Below are 19,528 nucleotides of genomic sequence, written 5' to 3' on the forward strand. Positions count from 1 at the left end.
ACTAAAATAAACACAATAATATAATATGCTATATAACATCTCTAAGATTATCATTTAACATACCAAAATATCAATAATCTACAAGAAATGAATGTAGATTGTCTGAAAATGACATGAGCAAGTTGATTACCTTATCATTAAATCATTCTTCCAACATTACATTTCTTTCTATCTACAATGAGATAATCATATATTTTTAACCAGATGTGTTATTGTGAAGGGGGATGAGTTCCCACTAATTAACCAACACAAGACAAGAGGGAGAGTTCCAGATATGGATCTCCACTGTACACATTAGCTACAAGAGACAGAAAAACAAGAATAAAATAGAATAGAGATTGAGCCGTTCTCGCCAATATCACACCAGATTCATTTGCTTCACTACCACCATCAAAGTTCAAAGACCAGAGAAACAAGAGAAGAGTACAAGACTTAAGTGCCGCTTTGTTGAACGGAGATGGCGAAGATGATTGGAGATGGAGGGCGGCTACTGTTGCCTGCTACGGTTGGATGTTCAACGCAAATCGAAAGGGATGAAAGGGAAAGTGAAATCGTTTCCCTAAATTCTAATATTTTGGGTAATTTAAAAAAAAAATAAAAATGTAAAATACGCATATTATATGAGTATAATACTCGATCGATTAAAAAACATATTTTTTTAATAAAAATATGGGAAAATACGGGGACGGGAGTATTATATGTTTAAAAATATGGGGACGCATATAATACGCATATGATACGTGAATTTACTAACTAAGGTGGGGGGTAGATTAAAAAATACACATCGGGGTAAAGGGATCGGGCTTAAACGGGGCAAGGGGGACGGGCTTCGGTTGGGGTAATAAGTGGTCAAGTCGGTCGGGCACCTGAAGGTGCAAGCCTGTACGCCGAGAACGACCGCAAGCACCACAAGTTTAGTTGTCCGATCGATCCGATTCATTTTTTAACGATCGGGCTCGATCGGGTCTGCTGGACCAGGCCTGGAATTGACACCCCTAAAGTCATATGTGTCTGGCGTGTATGAACTCCTCAAGTACTCTACCAAAAAAAAGTTTGAACTCCTCAGGTAGGAAGTGGGCTCTCAAATAATAACACTGAGAATTTTTATTTTTTTGGGGGTGGGGGGTGGTTAAAAATTAAAATATGAGATATTTTTTATACAAAGTTCTACTATTAAGTGCTGTATCAAAGGATAATGAGTCTTTACCAAAAAAAAATCAAAGGATAAGGAGCACAATAATACTGGAAAACTTACATTAGAATTAACAAAAGACCGTTTCCGTGTTGTTATTTAATTAAAATTATTTATTTTAAGCTCTCTAAAATTCATACTCCATTTCGCTGTTCCGAGTCTCAGACAGCCCAAACCCTCACCCTTTTGTTCCTCTCTTCATGCTTGCTCTCTCTCCTTCGTATCTATCTCTCCCCAATTCCTATATGTCCATTAATGTTTCGATGCCCTAGTACCCCTGAAACCTTGAAAACCTCCATTTTCGATCTCTCCGATTTTTCTTTGCGTCCTGTGAAATTCTCTTTTGAGTTCTCTACTCCCGTCGGGTTCTGTTTCCAATCGCGCTCGTTGCATCTTTGTGTTTCCTGATATTCTATTCGAATCTTCCTTCCATTTCGATTTCTTTTCTTTGATTTTTGACCTTTATCTGTTGCGATGGCCGGAGGCAAGTTTGATCTACCGGAAGATCTTCTCTCCTTGAAAACGGTTGATGTGCCGTGGAACAGTAAAGGTACTTTTGGTTCTTGAATTCGTATTCGGCATTTCCTTTGTTGGAATATGATTCTTTGATCTGATAATGCTTTAGTTTGATGCGAAGTTACTGTTCTGTGACGTTTTTTTGCCCGATCCGAAGTATTGGAAATCTGTGACTTCTGGGTTTGACGAGGGATTCTCTGATTCTATGCCGTTGTTGCACTTGTTTTTGTTTTTCTTGGCATCTGATTTATGTGCTCTATTCGTGTCGCTGGGTAGGGTTTTAGTGAGTATATTTGGTTATCAAGTGCTAGGTTTGATTTGTTTCCGCTATTCAACTCTAGTTTCAATACTAGGGATTCACAACTATATTGATATATGTATTCCTCGCTTTCTGTTTCAAGTGATACTGCAGATCGAGAACTTTAGCTGCATGTTTGTAGTTCAGACTTTCGGTTGTCAGATGGCAAATTCAGTGCACTTGGGCTATTGGATACTATGGTTGAATATTGTGTAATATCCTGCTTTCTTTTGTTTTTGTGTGTAGAGTATCGGATTGATTGTTGTGCTCTCTCTGCAATGTAATTTCTTGTTCTCTCTGCTTTTCAGAAACTTTCTTACAGTATAATTGATTCACAGTTAATAATATAGAAAAAATTACTTCACATGATGTTACGGAACTGTAATGGAAACAGTGCATTGCTGACGTTGTCCTTAGTTTCTCAAACACAATATTTGTTGCCTTTTTTTTTGTTTGGGTTTTTGTTAGGGGGGGGTGTGAGTGTTGCCTGGGGATAATGAATGAATGTTCTGTAAAACACTAAAACTTTAGTACCATGTAGTATGGAAAAACTTTATCATCATATGTTGTGCAAAAATATTGACTGTGATGTCTGTGCAACTTGGAAACTTTTCTGTGTATGGAGAAGAAGCTCTTATTGGTTCACGAAGTTAATTCTCTTTTAAGGTGGAGGCCGTTTCATCTTCTAAGCCTAGAAAATTAGTAGCAATATGTTCTTAAGGATTCCCCTCCTTTTGAATTATTGTTCTTCTATGCCATTATTTTTTTTTTGTCTTGTGTGGTATCTGTTGCATTTCCTTAGTTATTATCAATAATTGTATGTTCCAGAAGGTTTAGTGTAATAGCTTGGCGCACTTGCCCTTGTTTTAGATTTATACTTTCCCATTTTGCTTTTAGATTGTAATTGTTAGATTTCAAGAAGGTTAATATTTCTGATTCAACACTCTGGTGGTGTGTCTTTCTGTGCTTCGTTGCCATTTCTTTTGTCTTGTGTGGTATCTGTTGCATTTCCTTAGTTATTATCGATAATTGTGTGTTCCAGAACGTTTAGTGTATTAGCTTGGCTCTCTTGCCCTTGTTTTAGATTTATACTTTCCCATTTTGCTTTTAGATTGTGATTGTTAGATTTCAAGAAATTTAATATTTCTGATTCAACACTCTGGTGGTGTATCTTTCTGTGCTTCGTTGCAAGCCTTCTTTTTGTTTCCCTATCCTTGGTCTGATCACACTCTAATTGATTGTTACTGTATACTATGCTGTGAAGTGAACTTTGTATTGAGATTGTGGGTGGATATCCTAACTTTTATCATTTATTCCGTTTCATGTTAGAGGAAGTCTCATTAGGGAATGATGAGGGAAAGATGCTTATGGGGTTTCTTGATGAGTCAAAAGGTAGGTCTTTTCTCTTCTCATAATAATTAATCTTAAAGAAGTTCTCTTTTTCTACGGTCAATTTATTTCTCTCATGATTTTTGTTTAAATTATTAAAGTTGATGTCTCTTTACTCGATTCATATCTGTTGTCCTTATGGGGGATGTCCTGTTCCCTTTGTCTGCTTGTGCCTTGTGGAAATTCTTACTAATCTATTTGGTTCTTCGTTGGTATATGCTGCAGATCAAGCAACATCAGAGAGTAGCATACCTTTGTCTCCCCAATGGCTCTATGCCAAACCAAGCGAGACTAAATCAGTTTTTTCTGGTGCACCAGGGGTAAAAGACTCTAGCTGTCTTTCAGTTAGATACCTACTTTTTTGTTCTTAATATCTGAAAAAATTAGCCAGCAGATGTTCAAACCATAATAACTTGTAGAAGTGAAGCTATATCCCACTGAATTATATTCATTCTTTGTCAACCAGCATTGACATGGCAGTTTGCAGGTTCATAGTCAACAAAGGCTTCCTGTGGATTTATCTGTATTCTTATTATATCTGTAGGTCTATAGAAAAATAATTTTGGTCATCCATCGTTGAGGTGTGGCCAGTGATAGAGACATTACGATGAAGCCTCTGCTAGATACATTTTGAGGATTCTCATTACCATGCGGTTGAATCTTCTTTTAATTTATTTGTTCATAGATTTATTTCCGGAGGCAGCGGCTTGTTTCAGTTTCTAGTTACAATATTGGTATTGATTATTAAGGGAAGTCGGGATTCTACCAAAATTACTAAAGGCCAAATTGTTCAACACTTCAACTTTATTTTTGTGTTTTGGTCATCCTATGGATTCTATTACATGAATGTATAAGAAGTCCAAGAATTGACGAAGGGAAATGGTAAGTTGTTCTTTAATTTATGTTTTTGTGGTGTCTTGTTGCTATGGCATGTGAGCTTCTGATGAGGAATGGATGCTTCTGATTATAAATGCCATGGATATAGATATTTGGATGAAATTATTTTTTAATTTTTTGTTAGTCAATGAATATACATCTAGATGGATAATTGGCTGGTTCATGTTTTTGTGTTTGCCCCCTTCACTTTTTCTCCCCCCCCCCCCCCCCAAAAAAAAAAAAAAGAAGAGGAAAATAATATTCTTTTTAGATAGGTGTAGAATGGATTTAATATTAATGATTTATTTTGTAACTCACCACCGTGCTATTTTAATACTTGGTTGGGGTTTCTTTTGTTGTGATCTTGCTTTGCTAATACAGCTTCTTAGACATTATTAGTTAGTTGTTTTGTTCAGTTAAATCATAATTTTTATTTTGTGTCTGATAGGATGTACGGGCACAAAATTCTGTGCCTCATGGAAGCTCCACAGATCCAATTCAGAAAGAGGGTTGGCGTTTAGATGGATCTCAGGAAAAAAAAGATTGGAGGAGGGCTGCAACGGAGATTGAAAGCACGCGCCGTTGGCGTGAGGAGGAGAGAGAAACTGGATTACTAGGTAGAAGAGACCGAAGAAAAGAAGATCGCCGTGTTGACAATGTTTCAGTCCGTGAAGAGGCTAGAAATTTGCCTTCCTCTGATAGGTGGCATGATGTAAATAATCGTAGTTCTGCGCATGAAACACGACGAGACAGCAAATGGTCATCAAGGTGGGGTCCAGATGACAAAGAGAAGGATTCTCGAGCTGACAAGAAGATGGAAGTTGAGAAGGAAGATGCCCATAATGACAAGCAATCTTTCGTTGGCATCAATCGTGCAGCTCCTGAGCGCGAAACTGATTCTCGTGACAAATGGAGGCCACGTCACCGGTTAGAAGTTCATTCTAGTGGCTCAACTGTGTACCGTGCTGCACCAGGATTTGGGTTGGAGAGAGGGCGAGTGGAGGGTTCCAATGTGGGATTTGCTCCAGGACGAGGGAGGTCAAACCTCATCGGAAGTCTTTCACTTATTAGGCCTCCCTCTGCAGGTCCTATTGGTGCTCCTTTAGATAAGAATGAAAATATGCATGGGAAATTTGGCCTCTCAGCATATATGTTCTGTTATCCCAGGGGGAAGCTTCTTGACATTTACCGTAAACAAAAGCTTGTTCCATCCTTTGCTGCACGACCCGATGGGTCTGAAGAAGTAGCCACAATAACTCAGGAAAGCCCTGTTGAGCCATTGTCCTTTGTTACACCTGATGAGGAAGAAGAGGTATACATTTGATGGGCTTGTCGACACTGACTTCACTTTTGAAATTTTTATGTAATATATCTTTGTTCTCTATAATTGGTCTGATTTTTCCTTTTGTTTTATTGAATCATATGATGTGGCCAGGCTGTCCTTAATGAGATTTGGAAAGGAAAAATCACCAGCAGTGGAGTTGTATATAATTCATCTCGAGACAAGATGGAAAGATCAAATGAAAATTTGACAGGTAATGTAGTTTATCAAGTTCACCTGGGGTGGCTGATTAATGGATCAGTCTCTCTGATCAATTAGTGGTGTTGGTGTGTTTCATGAAAAAAAAAAATAGTAATGTTGTTCGTCTCCTTTCCCTTTTCTTTCAGGTCATGGACTCGTTACATCAACTGAGAGCAAGCAAGAAAAAGCACCTTCTATTCGTGCCATTGAGTCCAATGAATGCATTGCAACTGCTGCAATCAATGATCCTCGTCAGGGAAATGCTGCTGGCTCCTTGGATGGTTATGCTTCACAAATTTCTGTTTTTTATGGTGAGGAGAAATACCTGGCATCTTTTGATCTATTAGAATGTTGTCATCTAGTTTGATATGGAGCTAGCTCAGTTATGTTGTTTGTTATTCCGTTGAAAGGGGTATTATGTACTTTTACTGGATAAAGAGATCCTTGTCATAATAAAGGTGAAAATGATGTTTTGTTTTTTATGTTTTATGTATTTTCCTGCAGAAAGAGATCTTTGTCTGGAGAAAGGTGAAAATGATGTTCTGGCTGGGAAGGGTGGGACACAGCCTGATGACTTGACTCTTGGAGTTCCAAGGATTAATGATGTTTTCACTGCTGGAGGTTTTGGTGGTGCTCGCAGTGATTCCAAAAGTGGTGAAAATCAGCAATTAGAGGATTCAGCTTTCCCCAAGTACCCTAGTTTAGGAGGCATCAGGCCAGCTTCTAGTTTTGATATCAGTAGCAAGCTTCCTGATGATTCAAGTTCTCTTTTTGATCTGTCTTCTGTCCCTCCAGCTTCTAGTAGTCATAAACAATATTTGAAGAGCAATGATGATGAAAACCTTTTAGAAAGGGGTGTCTCCCCTGAAGAATTAAGTTTATACTACTGTGATCCTCAAGGAGAGATCCAAGGACCATTTCTGGGTGTTGATATCATATCTTGGTTTGAGCAAGGCTTTTTTGGGGCAGACTTACCAGTCTGTCTGTCAGATTCTCCTGAAGGAACACCTTTTCAAGAACTTGGGGAAGTCATGCCACATTTGAAGACCAAAGTAGGTTCCTTTTCTAGTTCCAATGTTGCTATTCAGCTTGAGCCTTCTGATGCTATCGAGGGCAGTGTGAGTTCTGTTATAACTGCTCCTGTTCCTGTGTCTGTTCCTGCACCCCCTGCTCCTGTTACTGCTCCTGCTCCTGCTTCTGTCCCTGCTCTTGTTGGTTCAGTTGGCATAGATGACCAGAGCTGGATGTCTTCTGAATTTGAAGGTCTTCCTGGTCACCATATTCACTCGATAATTTCTAAACGTGATAATCCACCGGAACCTCATTATTCTGAGAGTGAAAGCTTTCATGATTTTGTTGCACAAGATGAGGGTTGGTTATATGTTTCTTATGTTTATTTCCCTGCTCTCTCTGCTTCTTATGTATCACTTTTTGTAGACACGATAATTTTTCCTTTTTGTTTTCTGCAGAACTTTTGTTTCCTGGAAGGCCCGGGAGCAGTAGTGGAAACCCTATTGCAAAACCTTCTGCTAACATTCGTGATATGTTGCCAAATACTGCCAGCCAACCTTTTCTTTCAAATGAATCGGTGCAAGATACAATGCCGATTCACCAGGATGGTACAGTGCATCCTTTTGGCTTGTTGTGGTCTGAGCTTGATGACAATCATCTGGGGCGTACACAATCATCAAATATGTCTTCCAGTGTTAGTGACCCGAGCCACCTTCTGAATCCTCTTGGTGGAAGAGATGCACCTTCTGCGAGTAATAAACAGAGTTCATTTGGTGCAGTGGTTGATTTCCCCCTTGTTGGGGATTCATGGTCTGATGGCTACAGAAGAAATACAATTTCAAACGCCCATGTACATAAATTATCACACCTGGATCAAGAATCCAATCACTTTGATCTAGCTGAGCACTTGATTTCACAACAGTTACAAAAGCAACCACTTCAGCCGCAAAATATACTGTCTCATCCTGCGCTGCACTTGAATCCATCAGTTCTAGAGCAGGTACCAGGTTCTGGTCTATCTCAGAACAGGAATCCTGTTCGCCACCAACAGTCTGCAATGCCTGATTTGGAACATCTTTTGAAGCTTCAACTGCAGCGACAGTTTCTCCAGCAGCAGCAGCAACAACAGCAATTGCAGCGGCAACAGCAGTTGCAACAGCAACAGCACCTTCATCCCCAACAAATGCAATTGCAGCAGCACCAGCAGAAACAGTCTCAAGCTCGACAGTTGCTTCTCGAACAGTTGCAGCATCAGCAGTTGCAACAGCAACAGCAACAACACCAGCACCTTCATCCCCAACAAATGCAATTGCAGCAGCAACAGTCTCAAGCTCGGCAGTTGCTGCATCATCAAATGTATGATCCAGGCTTTGCACAGTCACGTGTGGATCCTGTCAGAGGTAACAACATGCTCGATCAGGATTTGTTCAGGCAGCACCTTTTACATGAAATGCAACAGCATTCCCATCCTCTTCCCAGGCATCTGGATTTATCTCTTGAACAGCTCATACAAACGAAATTTGGCCAGAGCCAACAGAGAGAACATAATGATATACTGGAGGTTCTATCACGTGCGAAGCCGGGGCAAATGCTTTCTTTGGAACAACAGCTGCTTCTTCAGCAAGAGCAGCTGCAGGCAAGACAGTTCTCTTTGGCATCAAGGCAGCATACTGGGATGGAAGAGGAGGGGCGCCTTGATGGGGTCTGGTCGGTGGATGAAACTGGTCATTTTGTTAGAAACACCCCCAGTCCTCACCATCCTCAGTCTGCAGGTTTTGGTCTGTTGGATTTTTACCAGCGACAGCCGAGGCCTTCCTCCTTTGAGGAGCAACTAGGCCATCTTGAACGGAATCTTGGAGTACAAGAACGAATGCAGCGAGGGCTTTATGAACCCAGCTCACTGCAATTTGAGAGGTCAGCGTCTATGCCTGTTGGGACTCCTGGAATGAACTTGGATGTTGTTAATGCTTTGGCCCGTGCTCAAGACTTGCAGGAACGACTCAGCTATATGCACTCAGGCAATCAAGTGAGTTCATTTTCTTCTGGTGTTCACCCTCATCACCCACAAGTTGCAAACCAGTTTCATGCTTCACCTTCAGATGTGATAGAGAACCACTGGTCAGAGAGCAATGAGCAGGCAGCACATAGTTGGAGGGAAGCCAGGATTCAGCAAATGCATCTTGAAGCAGTGCAGAAAAAAAGAGAATCAGAATTTAATATGATTTCTGAAGGCCCTGGTTCATGGGTATCAGCTGAAGTAATTGATAACAATTCAAAACGGTTGATGTTGGACTTGCATCCGAAGCTAGGTCTTCATTCTACCCAGTCTGTAGAAATGGGTGATGGTGTTCCTGCATCACTTGAAAGAAGAGAACCCTCTTGGCTGTTTTCTAACACAGGCTCTTTGGATAATCCATTCAATTTCCTCAAGGAGCCACAGCCTGATCTTAGCAGTTCTTTTGTGGAGGGGTCTAGTGGCTCTAATTTAGGGAACTTACTGCAGGATCGGTTGGTAGATGTGGGTATTGATGAGCAGTCTCGTGGTCGGGAAAGTGGTGAAAGATTGTCCATTAGAACTAATTCTGGAGCTTTGATTGAAGATGAGCAGCTTCTTCCCGGCTTGATTGAGGGTTCTCAGTCGTATGTAGACTCTAACATGACTGGTAAATCATCTGTAGATAGGGACTTATCAGAAACTAAGGATGGGAAGAAGGGGAAGAAGCGCTTGTCCAAAAGTAAGGTTGCAACTAACAAGTTGGCCTCAGAGGTTCAAGAAAGCATGGCTGAGCAAGCAGGAGTGGCTTCAGTAGATCATGCAGATATGCCGATGAACCCCCGTATCAGACATACTTTACTTGGTACTGCTGGTAGGTTTGTTGAGCATACTCTTCTTCATTAGATTTCTATTTTGCTCATGTTGGTGACAGTATTTATAAATGTTGCAGGTGGAAATGTGGGGCACTACAACTATGAGATGGGACTGGATAGCACATATGGTGAAGAGATGGCTAAGGACAGGTAGGGACTCATCAATGTGCTTCGTTGCTTTCATGGATACCTCAGTGAATCCTTTGTTTATAATGGTAAAGAAATCACTTTAAGTTAGCTGCATGATGTTTTCAAGGCGCGTATTATTGCCATTGTGAATGACTAATGAGTTGCATGTTATTGTCTTTGACCCTCCCACATTTGACTTGGGTGAAGTGTCATGCTTGAAGCGTTTTACTTGTTTCTATCATGCAGACATTGTCTGTATTCTTAGGTGTTCTTTTGGGTAGTCTTTTAGTCGTAGTGGTACTTGGTATTGTGGTTTCAGAAGTAATGCTTTTTGATATGTACTCATGTATGACAGAACAAGGTACTCAAGTAAAATAGATCATGAAGGATAAATTGAGAGTATCCAAATTGAACCAACTAAAAGTATAGAATAAAGATGTATATTGTGCATATCAGTATCTTGGTAAAGCTTTATGCTTGGAGCCTCACTTCTTTTATTCGTGAATTTTTTTTTTGCGTTCTTCACTTCTATGGATGGTTCCTAGTTGTTCATATCTCCTTGTACTATCTTAATTGTGTTTAGATAACGTTGAGCACAATTAATATTTTTTGCTGGATAAGTGCTGAATTAATATTTTTGTATTGATACACACCTCTCACGTGCTGGTCCGACAAGTTTAGACGGACTAACTTCATTTTCCCTTCTTTAGATAGATCATAGCAGTCAAAATAATCTTCTATTGCAGCAAGCCAATCATAAAATACCTGGGGTTCAGAGTTGCCATCAAATTCTTTCAGCTCAAGCTTCACTTTTTGGTTGCCTGTATAGCGCCGATTAGTGCCCTGGTCTCCAGTGATGTAGGACCTCATATACTCTTCAAAAGTAGGCTGCCGACCTCTGTCTCTGTCCTGGTCTTCTCTATCTCCGTCTCTGTAGCCTTGGTGGTGATCTCTGTGTTCCTGAGAAGGTTCACGGGCATATCTAGGTCTATCGCGACGATCTCTATAATAATCTCTATAATTCCTGTCATCTCGGTCAGTCCTTAATCTGTCCTTGTTACCTAAGTGTCCATCTCTATATCCCCTGTAATCATCTCTAGGGCTCCCATCTCTGTTAGGCAGTCTCTGTATCACTGAATGGGGCTGGTACCTGTCTTCTTCTATGGGCAGGTTGCTGTCCCTATCATGAGGGATTCTCTGTCCTTCCAAGTGTTGCAATCCAGTCATGAGTGCATCAGTTGTAATCTTCTGATCTGCAGTAAATTTTTTCAACATCTCTAACACTGCTGCCATAGGGTCGAGTGGTTGTGGCAGCACCGGATTGCCATGTTCATCCATGGCTCTGATACCAAGTTAATGTAGTCCTAGAATAGGACATAATTCTACTAGGAGCCAAATAGAATCCAGTTCTGGCTAAGCCTACTGTTTGGGGCTGATTAGGGGTTGTTTAGGGTAAATTTTAGGGTTTAGGATGGGAATTTGGGAATGGGTTTTATATGGTTTTAATAGGCAGGTCTAGGGGGTCATTATGGGATAAAAATAATTGGATTTGGATCAATTCAAGATTTCTGCAGAATTAGGGTTAGGGTTTCGGGTTTTAGAATTAGGGAAAAACAATCAAAACTAGGGTTTTTAATGGGATCTAATGGCTGGGCTTGGGATCGAGTTTACTAAATAGGGAGGGGAAGGTTCGATCCAAATTGGGAAGGGTTTTGATGGTTAGAATTGCTGAATCTGGAAATTTAGGGTTTTGGGGGTTTAACCGAGTCAGAATCGGTTTTTCTGTTTCTGGATTGTTGGAGTAATTCTGTGCCAACAAATGCTGTATGGTAAACCTAGTAAAAAATTGTTTATGCTATTACAGAGAAACAGAAACATGTATGGTTTTCCATTTTAAAAAAATATAAAAAAATAAACAACAAATCAATGAAGGAGAAAAGAAAAGGAAGCAACGGAGAGAAGATCTAATCAGATCTAAGAAATAAACCGAAAAGGAGGAGACACTGTACCTGCCAAAGTGAGGTGGAGCAGAGTTGTTGATCGTCGTTGACGGTGGAGCAAAGGTCACAAGAAGACGGTGGCAAGAGGAGTCGTCGACAGTGGAGGAAAGTTTCTGATAATGGTCACAAGAAGAAGAAGACGGTGGAGCAGAGGTCGCAAGGAGGAGGTCGATCGAACCCTAGCAATGCTATTCTAGAGAAGACCCAGACATACTCCTTTGCGCGAAGTAGAGAGTTGCAGAGGACGGCTCTCGTCTGTTTTTGTATGATTGCAACGAAGAAATGGTCGTTAGGATTATGTTTTATGTGTTGATGGTAAATTCCATCAAATGCCCCTCGTAACTTAAGCACAAGTTGTTTCACTGGGATTTCGTAGAACCAATTCTGAGAAATGAGAAAAGTGATTTTGGTGTTTTTCAAAATCCTACCAGAATTTATTATAGCACCCAGCCCATTTAAAAAAATCACAAAAACGGATCGGACAACACATACATAATCTATATCAAGTTTGCCTCCATAATCGATTTTTTTGAAAGTTACCATACAGATCCTTAGTAGTCATGTGACCAACTTAAGTTAGTCACATGACCTTTTATTTGAATTGTAATAGAGCTTGGCTAGGGGGGGGAGCAGTCATTCCTTCTCCTAGGCTGGTTAGGAGTAGGCCTTTGGCCATTATGAATAAGATAAAATCAGGGAGGGGGGAGGGGAAGGGTTACCTTACATCTCACTATTTGAAAATTTATCTAAGCAGCTCTGCAACTTGTCTTCTACATTGGAGTTTTGTCTTGTGTTTGATCAAGGCTGGTGGGATTGGTGTTTGATCCAATCGACACCTTGCGGTGTGAGGCCCAGGTGGTCCTTTTGAAGCTTTTATTCAAGTTCTGGTTTTGTATAAAGTTTTACAATCAAACAAGCTGCTGCCAAGCAAATTCTGCAACAACAGTAAGTTTGAATCATCCCCAACTCCAACCATTCTTATTGCAATCCTCTCATAGCCCAAATCCTTGAATTCCCCCTTTTATTTTCAAGTTTCCCAAGACCTAAATCCTGCCCAGTCCAAACCAGCCATCCAAATCACACCACAACCTGATCGAGTTGTCCTCTCATACTAAGGGACACTCGATCCAAGTCCCATCCCAAGTTGACCATCCTAAACCGTAAATACCTCTCTTTTCCATTTTTTAGAAACCCAAAACCCTGACCAGTAGCTCGCTGCCGATTCATTCTGACCTACTTCCATCCATCAAAACTTAATGTAACCTTCACTGTAAGATTCCCCAACATCAACTTGACCTAGCCCTACCATCAAGCTGTAGATTCCATTAAACCCCAACCCTAATTTAACCAAAAGCATCTATTTTGACCTATTCGAACTACTTTGTTCATTGCACATCCTGGTTATTGGCTTCTAGTTGGATTCCTACTAACCTAGGACTACATTACGCCATCCCTAAAAAAATGTTTTTTGGGGTGAAGATGGGGGTGCCATTAGCTTTGAAATGTCAGTGTTGTGGGCCTCCCAAGTGTGAATCGACGAATCACTGTCTGGTGGAAGGTGGTACAACGTCCAAAGTTTGGAGTTTTTTCTTTAGGCTATGTGAATTGGAGATTGTCCCGTTGCAGGATGTGCGAAGCAGGATATTATTTTGGCATAGCCATGCTCAGGTTAATAGCTTGTGTGGTGTGGTTTTTGGATTGCTTCCCTCTTTCATAATATGGGAATTATAGAAAGAAAGGAATAATCGTAGACACGAGGAAAAAGCTCGTTCAGCGAGCTGCCTGGTGGAGGTAATTAGGAATTGGGTTAAAGAGCTTCCTTTTTATTCTTCACTTGTGAAGTCCCCTTCCTTTAGGGAAAAGTTGGTTCTGCAATTTTATGGTATTTCTCACCCTCCCAGAGTATTTAAAGCGTCGGTCCCGGTGTTTTGGTGTCCTCCTTTCTCATCTATTAAACTCAACGTGGATGGTGCATGCAAAGGCAACCCTGGGAAAGGAGGGGGCGGGGGTATCATCAGGAATAAGGAGGGAGTTATTGCTGCCTTTGCCAACTTCTATGGAGATTGCACCAATTCCATTGCTGAGCTTAGGGCGTTGAGTTATGGGCTAAAGCTGTGCTCGAGTTTGGGGTTTAGGGAGTTCCATGTCAACACTGACTTTGCAGCTACAATTCTTTGCATTTCAAAAAGAAAATGTGGTTTTTTAAACGGATGGTGCTGGTTTTAGGAAGTTTTGGAGTTGATTGACTCCCTTCAACCAATGATTTCTTTCACATACCGTAAAGGTAATAGGGCAGTGGACTACCTTGCAAATCTGGCTTGTGAGTTGGCGTCTGACTCGCTGTTTCATGGAGTAACTAGTTTACCTCAAGATCTTCGGCGGATTTCTCCCAAGGATGCTGATGCAGATTCGTCACCAACTAGGGCTTGTTTCATTGGGAATAAGTCTAGGGTTGGGTTACATACATGTTGGGCCTTTGATCCCATGGGTTTCTAATGTATTAGACCACTTTTATGGGGCCTAAAATATGGGTATATAGGTTGCATACGGGATTAGCCCAATACTTAGTTTGTTTTTATGTTTTTTAATTGAACCGGTTCAAATTGGTTGCATCCAATTGGTTCAATTTAAGTGATCATGTGACTTGGTTAAGTGGTCATGTGCTGTAGGTTGGGTTGGATTAGGACTCTATAAGTACAGTCATGTTTTGAGTCTATTTCCTTTAGTATTCTAGTTTCCTAGTCAGTTTAAGTTACCTAATAGGTTAGGGATAGGGTTAGGCCATTCCTTTTTAGTGTCTAAGTCTATTTTTGAGTCTTCTATATAAGTTTGTAAGGGAGGCCAGCATTACATACGAATTTTGATTAATAAAAATTCAGCTTTATGCTTGCTGCCTTTGCTCCATCGTGAGTGTGCCTTGTGAGTGATATCAAGGTTGCCTTGTGAGTAATATCAAGGTGAAGGGATTGGTGGATCTCCAATCGACTCCTTGCATCGTGAAGATCGGGAGGGCTGCTACTTATCTCCTTGCATCTTGTAGATCGGGAGACCCCATTGTTCATCTTCAAAGATGCTGCCATTGAAGATCTCTTCAAATTCAGTAAGTGTGAACCTGCTATTTGTTTTTAAACCTTCTTCTACCAGCCTTTATCTTCCCTTAGACCTAATCCACATTCCACTCCATCCATCAAGCCCTAATCTCCATTAAACCTGCAACTCCTTCCTCAACTCGGACTCCCTCATAACTCCAGATTTAGCCATCAATTTCGAATCCTACTTCCAGCCTATATCCCCCACACCTCTCCCTACATTTGCCTTTAAACCTAGCCCTTAGTCTCCACTACAACCCCTCCATTCCCCCACTCCATTAAACCTAAAACCTGCAACTTGATTCTGCCCAGGATTGCAGAATTTTAGAACCCGTCCAAACCCTAATATTTATATGCCATTAAAGCCTCCTAGACCTATATATTGAAACCTCATAAACCCCATTACCTTTATTCAACCCTAACCCTAATTTCTGCCCTAATTAGCCTAAGCTGTCCCAATCGGCCAGCCTTGTTAGATGATCCTATTCTCCTGGCTCCTAGTGGGACTTCTCCTACCTAGGACTACATTAGATGCTAGTGGTCTTCCAGTGTTAAGAGTGTAACTTTGTCTCTGTTTGGGTTTGGGAGTGAGCTTTTGCTTTGAGTGTTCGAGTGCTTTGTCTTGTTTTGATTGTTCTTGATTGGGCTTGGGGTTAGGCAGGAATGTCCCAACCCCCCCCCCCCCCCATTGTATTCATCCCTATTTTGGTTTAATTTTTAATAAAATCTCAGGGGCTGTCCCAGGTCCCAGGTAAAAAAAAAAAAAAAATATCATAAGAAGATAATGAGCAAATAAGTATAATCTGAATCAGTTAGAAGTTCAACTAGTACATGATCCTAAAATTGCATCCAATAATCCTCTGTTTGGATCTATAACTAAAACTCTCACGGAGATCGTATTTAATGGGATCTTTCTGTGTCCTTGTTAGCATTGGCTTGATCTAGGTGGGAATCTGTCACTTGAGCAACTAGAAGAGGGTTTGTTGGCCGTAATGTTAATGTATGGATTACAATAATCAAATCATTTAAGGCCATCTTTGGTATAATTTCGCGTCATTCAAGGCTATCTTTGGTATAATTTCTATGTATGACCTTTTTATGAGAAATCATTTATGAGAATAAGTAATGGGCCATAAATAATAATTGTTTGGTTACTACTAGACAGAATAGATTATAGAATGAGAAATAGATTTGGTAATGCCTATGTGCAGTATAAAATTTGTAACCCTGAAACTTAAACTAAAATGGTTATTCCAATCTGATGGTTGTGACTTGTGAGAGATCAGAGGTAGTCCTCACATCTGTAGTAGAATGGTAATGCCTCTCTCTTCCTGTTTGTGTGTGTGTGATGCATCATTGTTATGACTGGCCCTCCCAGCGGGGGGGTCTTTGTGGCAAACAAATGCAGAACCAAGCTTTAAGATGAAACCAGTAAAATCATCCTTCATTAATTTGTTGCCAGCAGATTCATCAAGCAAAATGCAGAACCAAGCTTTAAGATGAAACCCAGTAAAATCATCCTTCCAGATTCATCATGCAAAATGTAGCTGGGACCTGCAATGCTTTTTAACCGTCATATGTTGTGTGTGTGTGTAGCTTTAAGATAAAACCCAGTAAAATCATCCTTCGACATTCATCATGCAAAACGTAGCTAGGACTTGCTATGTTTTTTAACTGTCATATGTTATGTCTATGTGTGTGTGTGTGATGCACCATTGTTATGATTGACCCTCTCAGCGGGGGTCTTTGTGACAAACGAATGCAGAACCAAGCTTTAAGATGAAACTCAGTAAAATCATCCTTCGTTAATTTGTTGCCAGCAGATTCATCATGCAAAATGTAGCTGGGACCTGCGATGTTTTTTAACCATCATATGTTACTTCTTCATAAATCCCTTTGATCATTCAAGAACACTGGTGGGGGGCCTGGAGTGAATTGTTTGTATCAAAACATTGGTTAAACAAAAAGAATTGATCCTCCTCCATGTCGGTGGTGGTGGGCTTGGTCTTGCAAGGGTTGCAGTGATGGGGAAGGTTGATGGGTGGGTCTGTGACAGTCTGACAGGACATTAGACCAATTTCTGAAATTGCAACTGTTTCTCGTCTTCGTCGGAGATGGAGAGAGTGATGAACGGAAGAGGGTGAGATGACAGTGAGAGAAGGATACCTGATTTTCGTTTAGGAGTTGCCGTTCTAATACGTTTTCTTCTCAACAGTAGAATTGGGAAGGAGGATGGAAGATGGTTTTGATAGGATTCTTTTTAGAGTACTGTGAATGACCGAATTGCCCTTGATTTAAGCTGTTACGAGCTCGTGCTCATTAACTGCTAGCGCATAAAAGAAATAAAACATTTGTTGTGCTGATAAATCATAAACAGCTCTTCAGCTGTTTATGAATTCTTGTTTATTTTCATTTATGTTTATGAGAAATAAGAACCATAAATTATATCAAAGGTCTGCATAAATAAAAATATGTCAGATAATAGAAACATAAAGTAATACCAAAGTTAAGTGTCCTGGAAGGAGTTGAGTTTGTCATGGCAGCTTTTCTCTTTTATAATTGAATTAGCGTAAATTTTATGGAACTATCCAGTACTTGTAACAATAGAGCTGATGGTGTCTGTACAGATAGCTGTTAAATTTAGCGTTGTAAATTATATCAAATGTCTGCATAAATAAAAATATGTCAGATAATAGAGACATAAAGTAATACCAAAGTTAAGTGTCCTGGAAGGAGTTGAGTGTGTCATGGCAGCTTTACTCTTTTATAATTGAATTAGCATATATTTTACGGATGTCTGTTAAATTTTTCTGAAATGCATTTGTGTTTTAACTGCCAATGTTTCTTAAATGCATTTTTGTTGTCTGACAGGGTATCATCCATGCTATCAAGAGGGATGGATAATTCGTTGCCAAAACGTCCACCTGTCTCACGTGTTCTGTCATCCCATGAAGCATTGTCGGAACTAGCCTCTGCCCCATCCATGAAAGGGAAAAATCTGATGACTATTGCTCCTCCTGATGGTATGGACAGCCTAGTTAACTTTGGTTTATCTGTGGGAACAATTCATGCCAATCACTGTTGCAAGGGTTTTGGTTATTGCACTATTGCTAAATAAAATTGCCATTGGCCTCACCTGGTTGGAAGTAAAGTGAAGGGAAATAAAATTAATAACTTTTCTAATACCAAAACTGAGAAATATAATAATTAAATCTGCTTTACTTTTCGACAAATTACTTTCCTTTTAGTTGAGCCTCTGACCCATCCATGAAAGGGAAAAATTGGATGAATATTGCTTCTCCTGATGGTATGAACAGCCTAATAAAATTTACTTTACTTCACAACAAATTACTTTTATTTGAAAGGAAAAATATGACAGGTCAAGTCAATTACCATGCTTGCTAACATTTTAAGTTTCTTCCACAATCATGACTCTAGAAGTTTTCGTTTTTCTTAATTTATTGTATTGCCCTTGTTTCCCTTCTCATGAAACCGGATGGAGCCTTCATGGGGTATAGTATTTCTTAAATTCCTCCCCCCCCCTCCTAATTTGCATTTGTTTCCCATTGGCCCTTAGTAATGCTTGTGTTTGTAACTCCTCTACTTGTATGTGATTCAGAAGGGAGACGGGAATCTGGAGGGAATCTGGCAAGCCAGGCTTCTGAAACTCCTGCTTCGGGGAAGAAAGATGTGCGATTTCGGAGGACATCATCTTGCAGTGATGCTGATGTGTCGGATACCTCATTTATAGATATGCTTAAAAGCTCTGTGAAGAAGCCAGTGCTGACAGAGGCTGATATTATGGCTGGAGCCTCAGAGTCATCTGATAACACACAAGGGAGCCGGAGTAGTAAAAAGAAAGGGAAGAAAGGGAGGCAAATTGATCCTGCTCTCCTTGGTTTCAAAGTCTCCAGCAATCGAATCATGATGGGCGAGATTCAACGCCTTGACGATTTACTGTAATTTTTTTAACCCATCAAACTGTACAGGTTTGCATTTCTCGTGTACAGTGTGGGCAGAGAGAGTATTCTTTCATTTGTTTGCATTCCCCTTTATCTTTCATGTCAGACGATAGGTCGCCTGATTCAATTTTGGAAATCAAGGGAGCCCCAGTAAGAGGGTGAATATTGTAGTTTGGGGAGAAACTTTGTATAGATATATGTCAATAATTTTTTTTTGTAGTGGAATTAAGTAATGAAGTAAATGATCATCATAAACCACCTATTTCTTTTACTTATTTGGGTATTATTGCACTCGGATGTAGACTAGGTTTGAATTTTGAATCATTAGTGAATTTTTCGCTGTTATATCTGGAGGTTGATCTTTGATTTGACACACTACGTTATTATGTCAGGATTTATCTGATTTTTTGTGGTCAGAAGATGAAGTTCTTTGTAGTCGAATGTTTGGGAATTTACTTACTGAAAGTTTTACTCAGTTGATCACTTTCACTCGTCTCCCTCCCTATCTGCCAAAAGCCCAAAAAGGAAAGGGGAGGGGGGGGGGTGAGGGAGAGGAATAGCGGTGAAGCACTGGAGAGATAAATCTGATATTTTTTGCAGGCTCGCCTAGTCCCGTGTCCTTGCTCCCAACCAAGACAACAGTGATAGGGATTGGCATATTTAGCTAAATTTTTTT

The 19,528-nt window shown here is 40.2% G+C and overlaps 1 protein-coding gene across 4 annotated transcripts; it reads left to right on the top strand.

The window, feature by feature from the left end:
- The first annotated feature begins 1,317 nt into the window (after positions 1-1,317).
- On the top strand, positions 1,318-18,878 carry LOC122670781. 4 transcript variants are annotated; one of them, XM_043867766.1, is made up of 12 exons: positions 1,318-1,742; positions 3,336-3,398; positions 3,621-3,715; positions 4,720-5,583; positions 5,707-5,806; positions 5,940-6,104; positions 6,298-7,164; positions 7,263-8,047; positions 8,144-9,671; positions 9,750-9,822; positions 17,762-17,913; positions 18,510-18,877. In XM_043867766.1, exons 1-12 carry the CDS (start codon positions 1,667-1,669, stop codon positions 18,851-18,853), a joined length of 5,112 nt encoding a protein of 1,703 aa, XP_043723701.1. In that variant the 5' UTR covers positions 1,318-1,666; the 3' UTR covers positions 18,854-18,877. The 4 variants fall into 4 exon arrangements, with proteins under 4 accessions (XP_043723701.1, XP_043723699.1, XP_043723698.1 ...); XM_043867764.1 differs by having other exon boundaries at positions 7,263-9,671; positions 18,513-18,878; XM_043867763.1 differs by having other exon boundaries at positions 7,263-9,671.
- Positions 18,879-19,528: the final 650 nt, after the last annotated feature.

The sequence above is a fragment of the Telopea speciosissima genome, chromosome 8 (genome assembly GCF_018873765.1).
Source record: "Telopea speciosissima isolate NSW1024214 ecotype Mountain lineage chromosome 8, Tspe_v1, whole genome shotgun sequence".
NCBI lineage: Eukaryota > Viridiplantae > Streptophyta > Magnoliopsida > Proteales > Proteaceae > Telopea > Telopea speciosissima.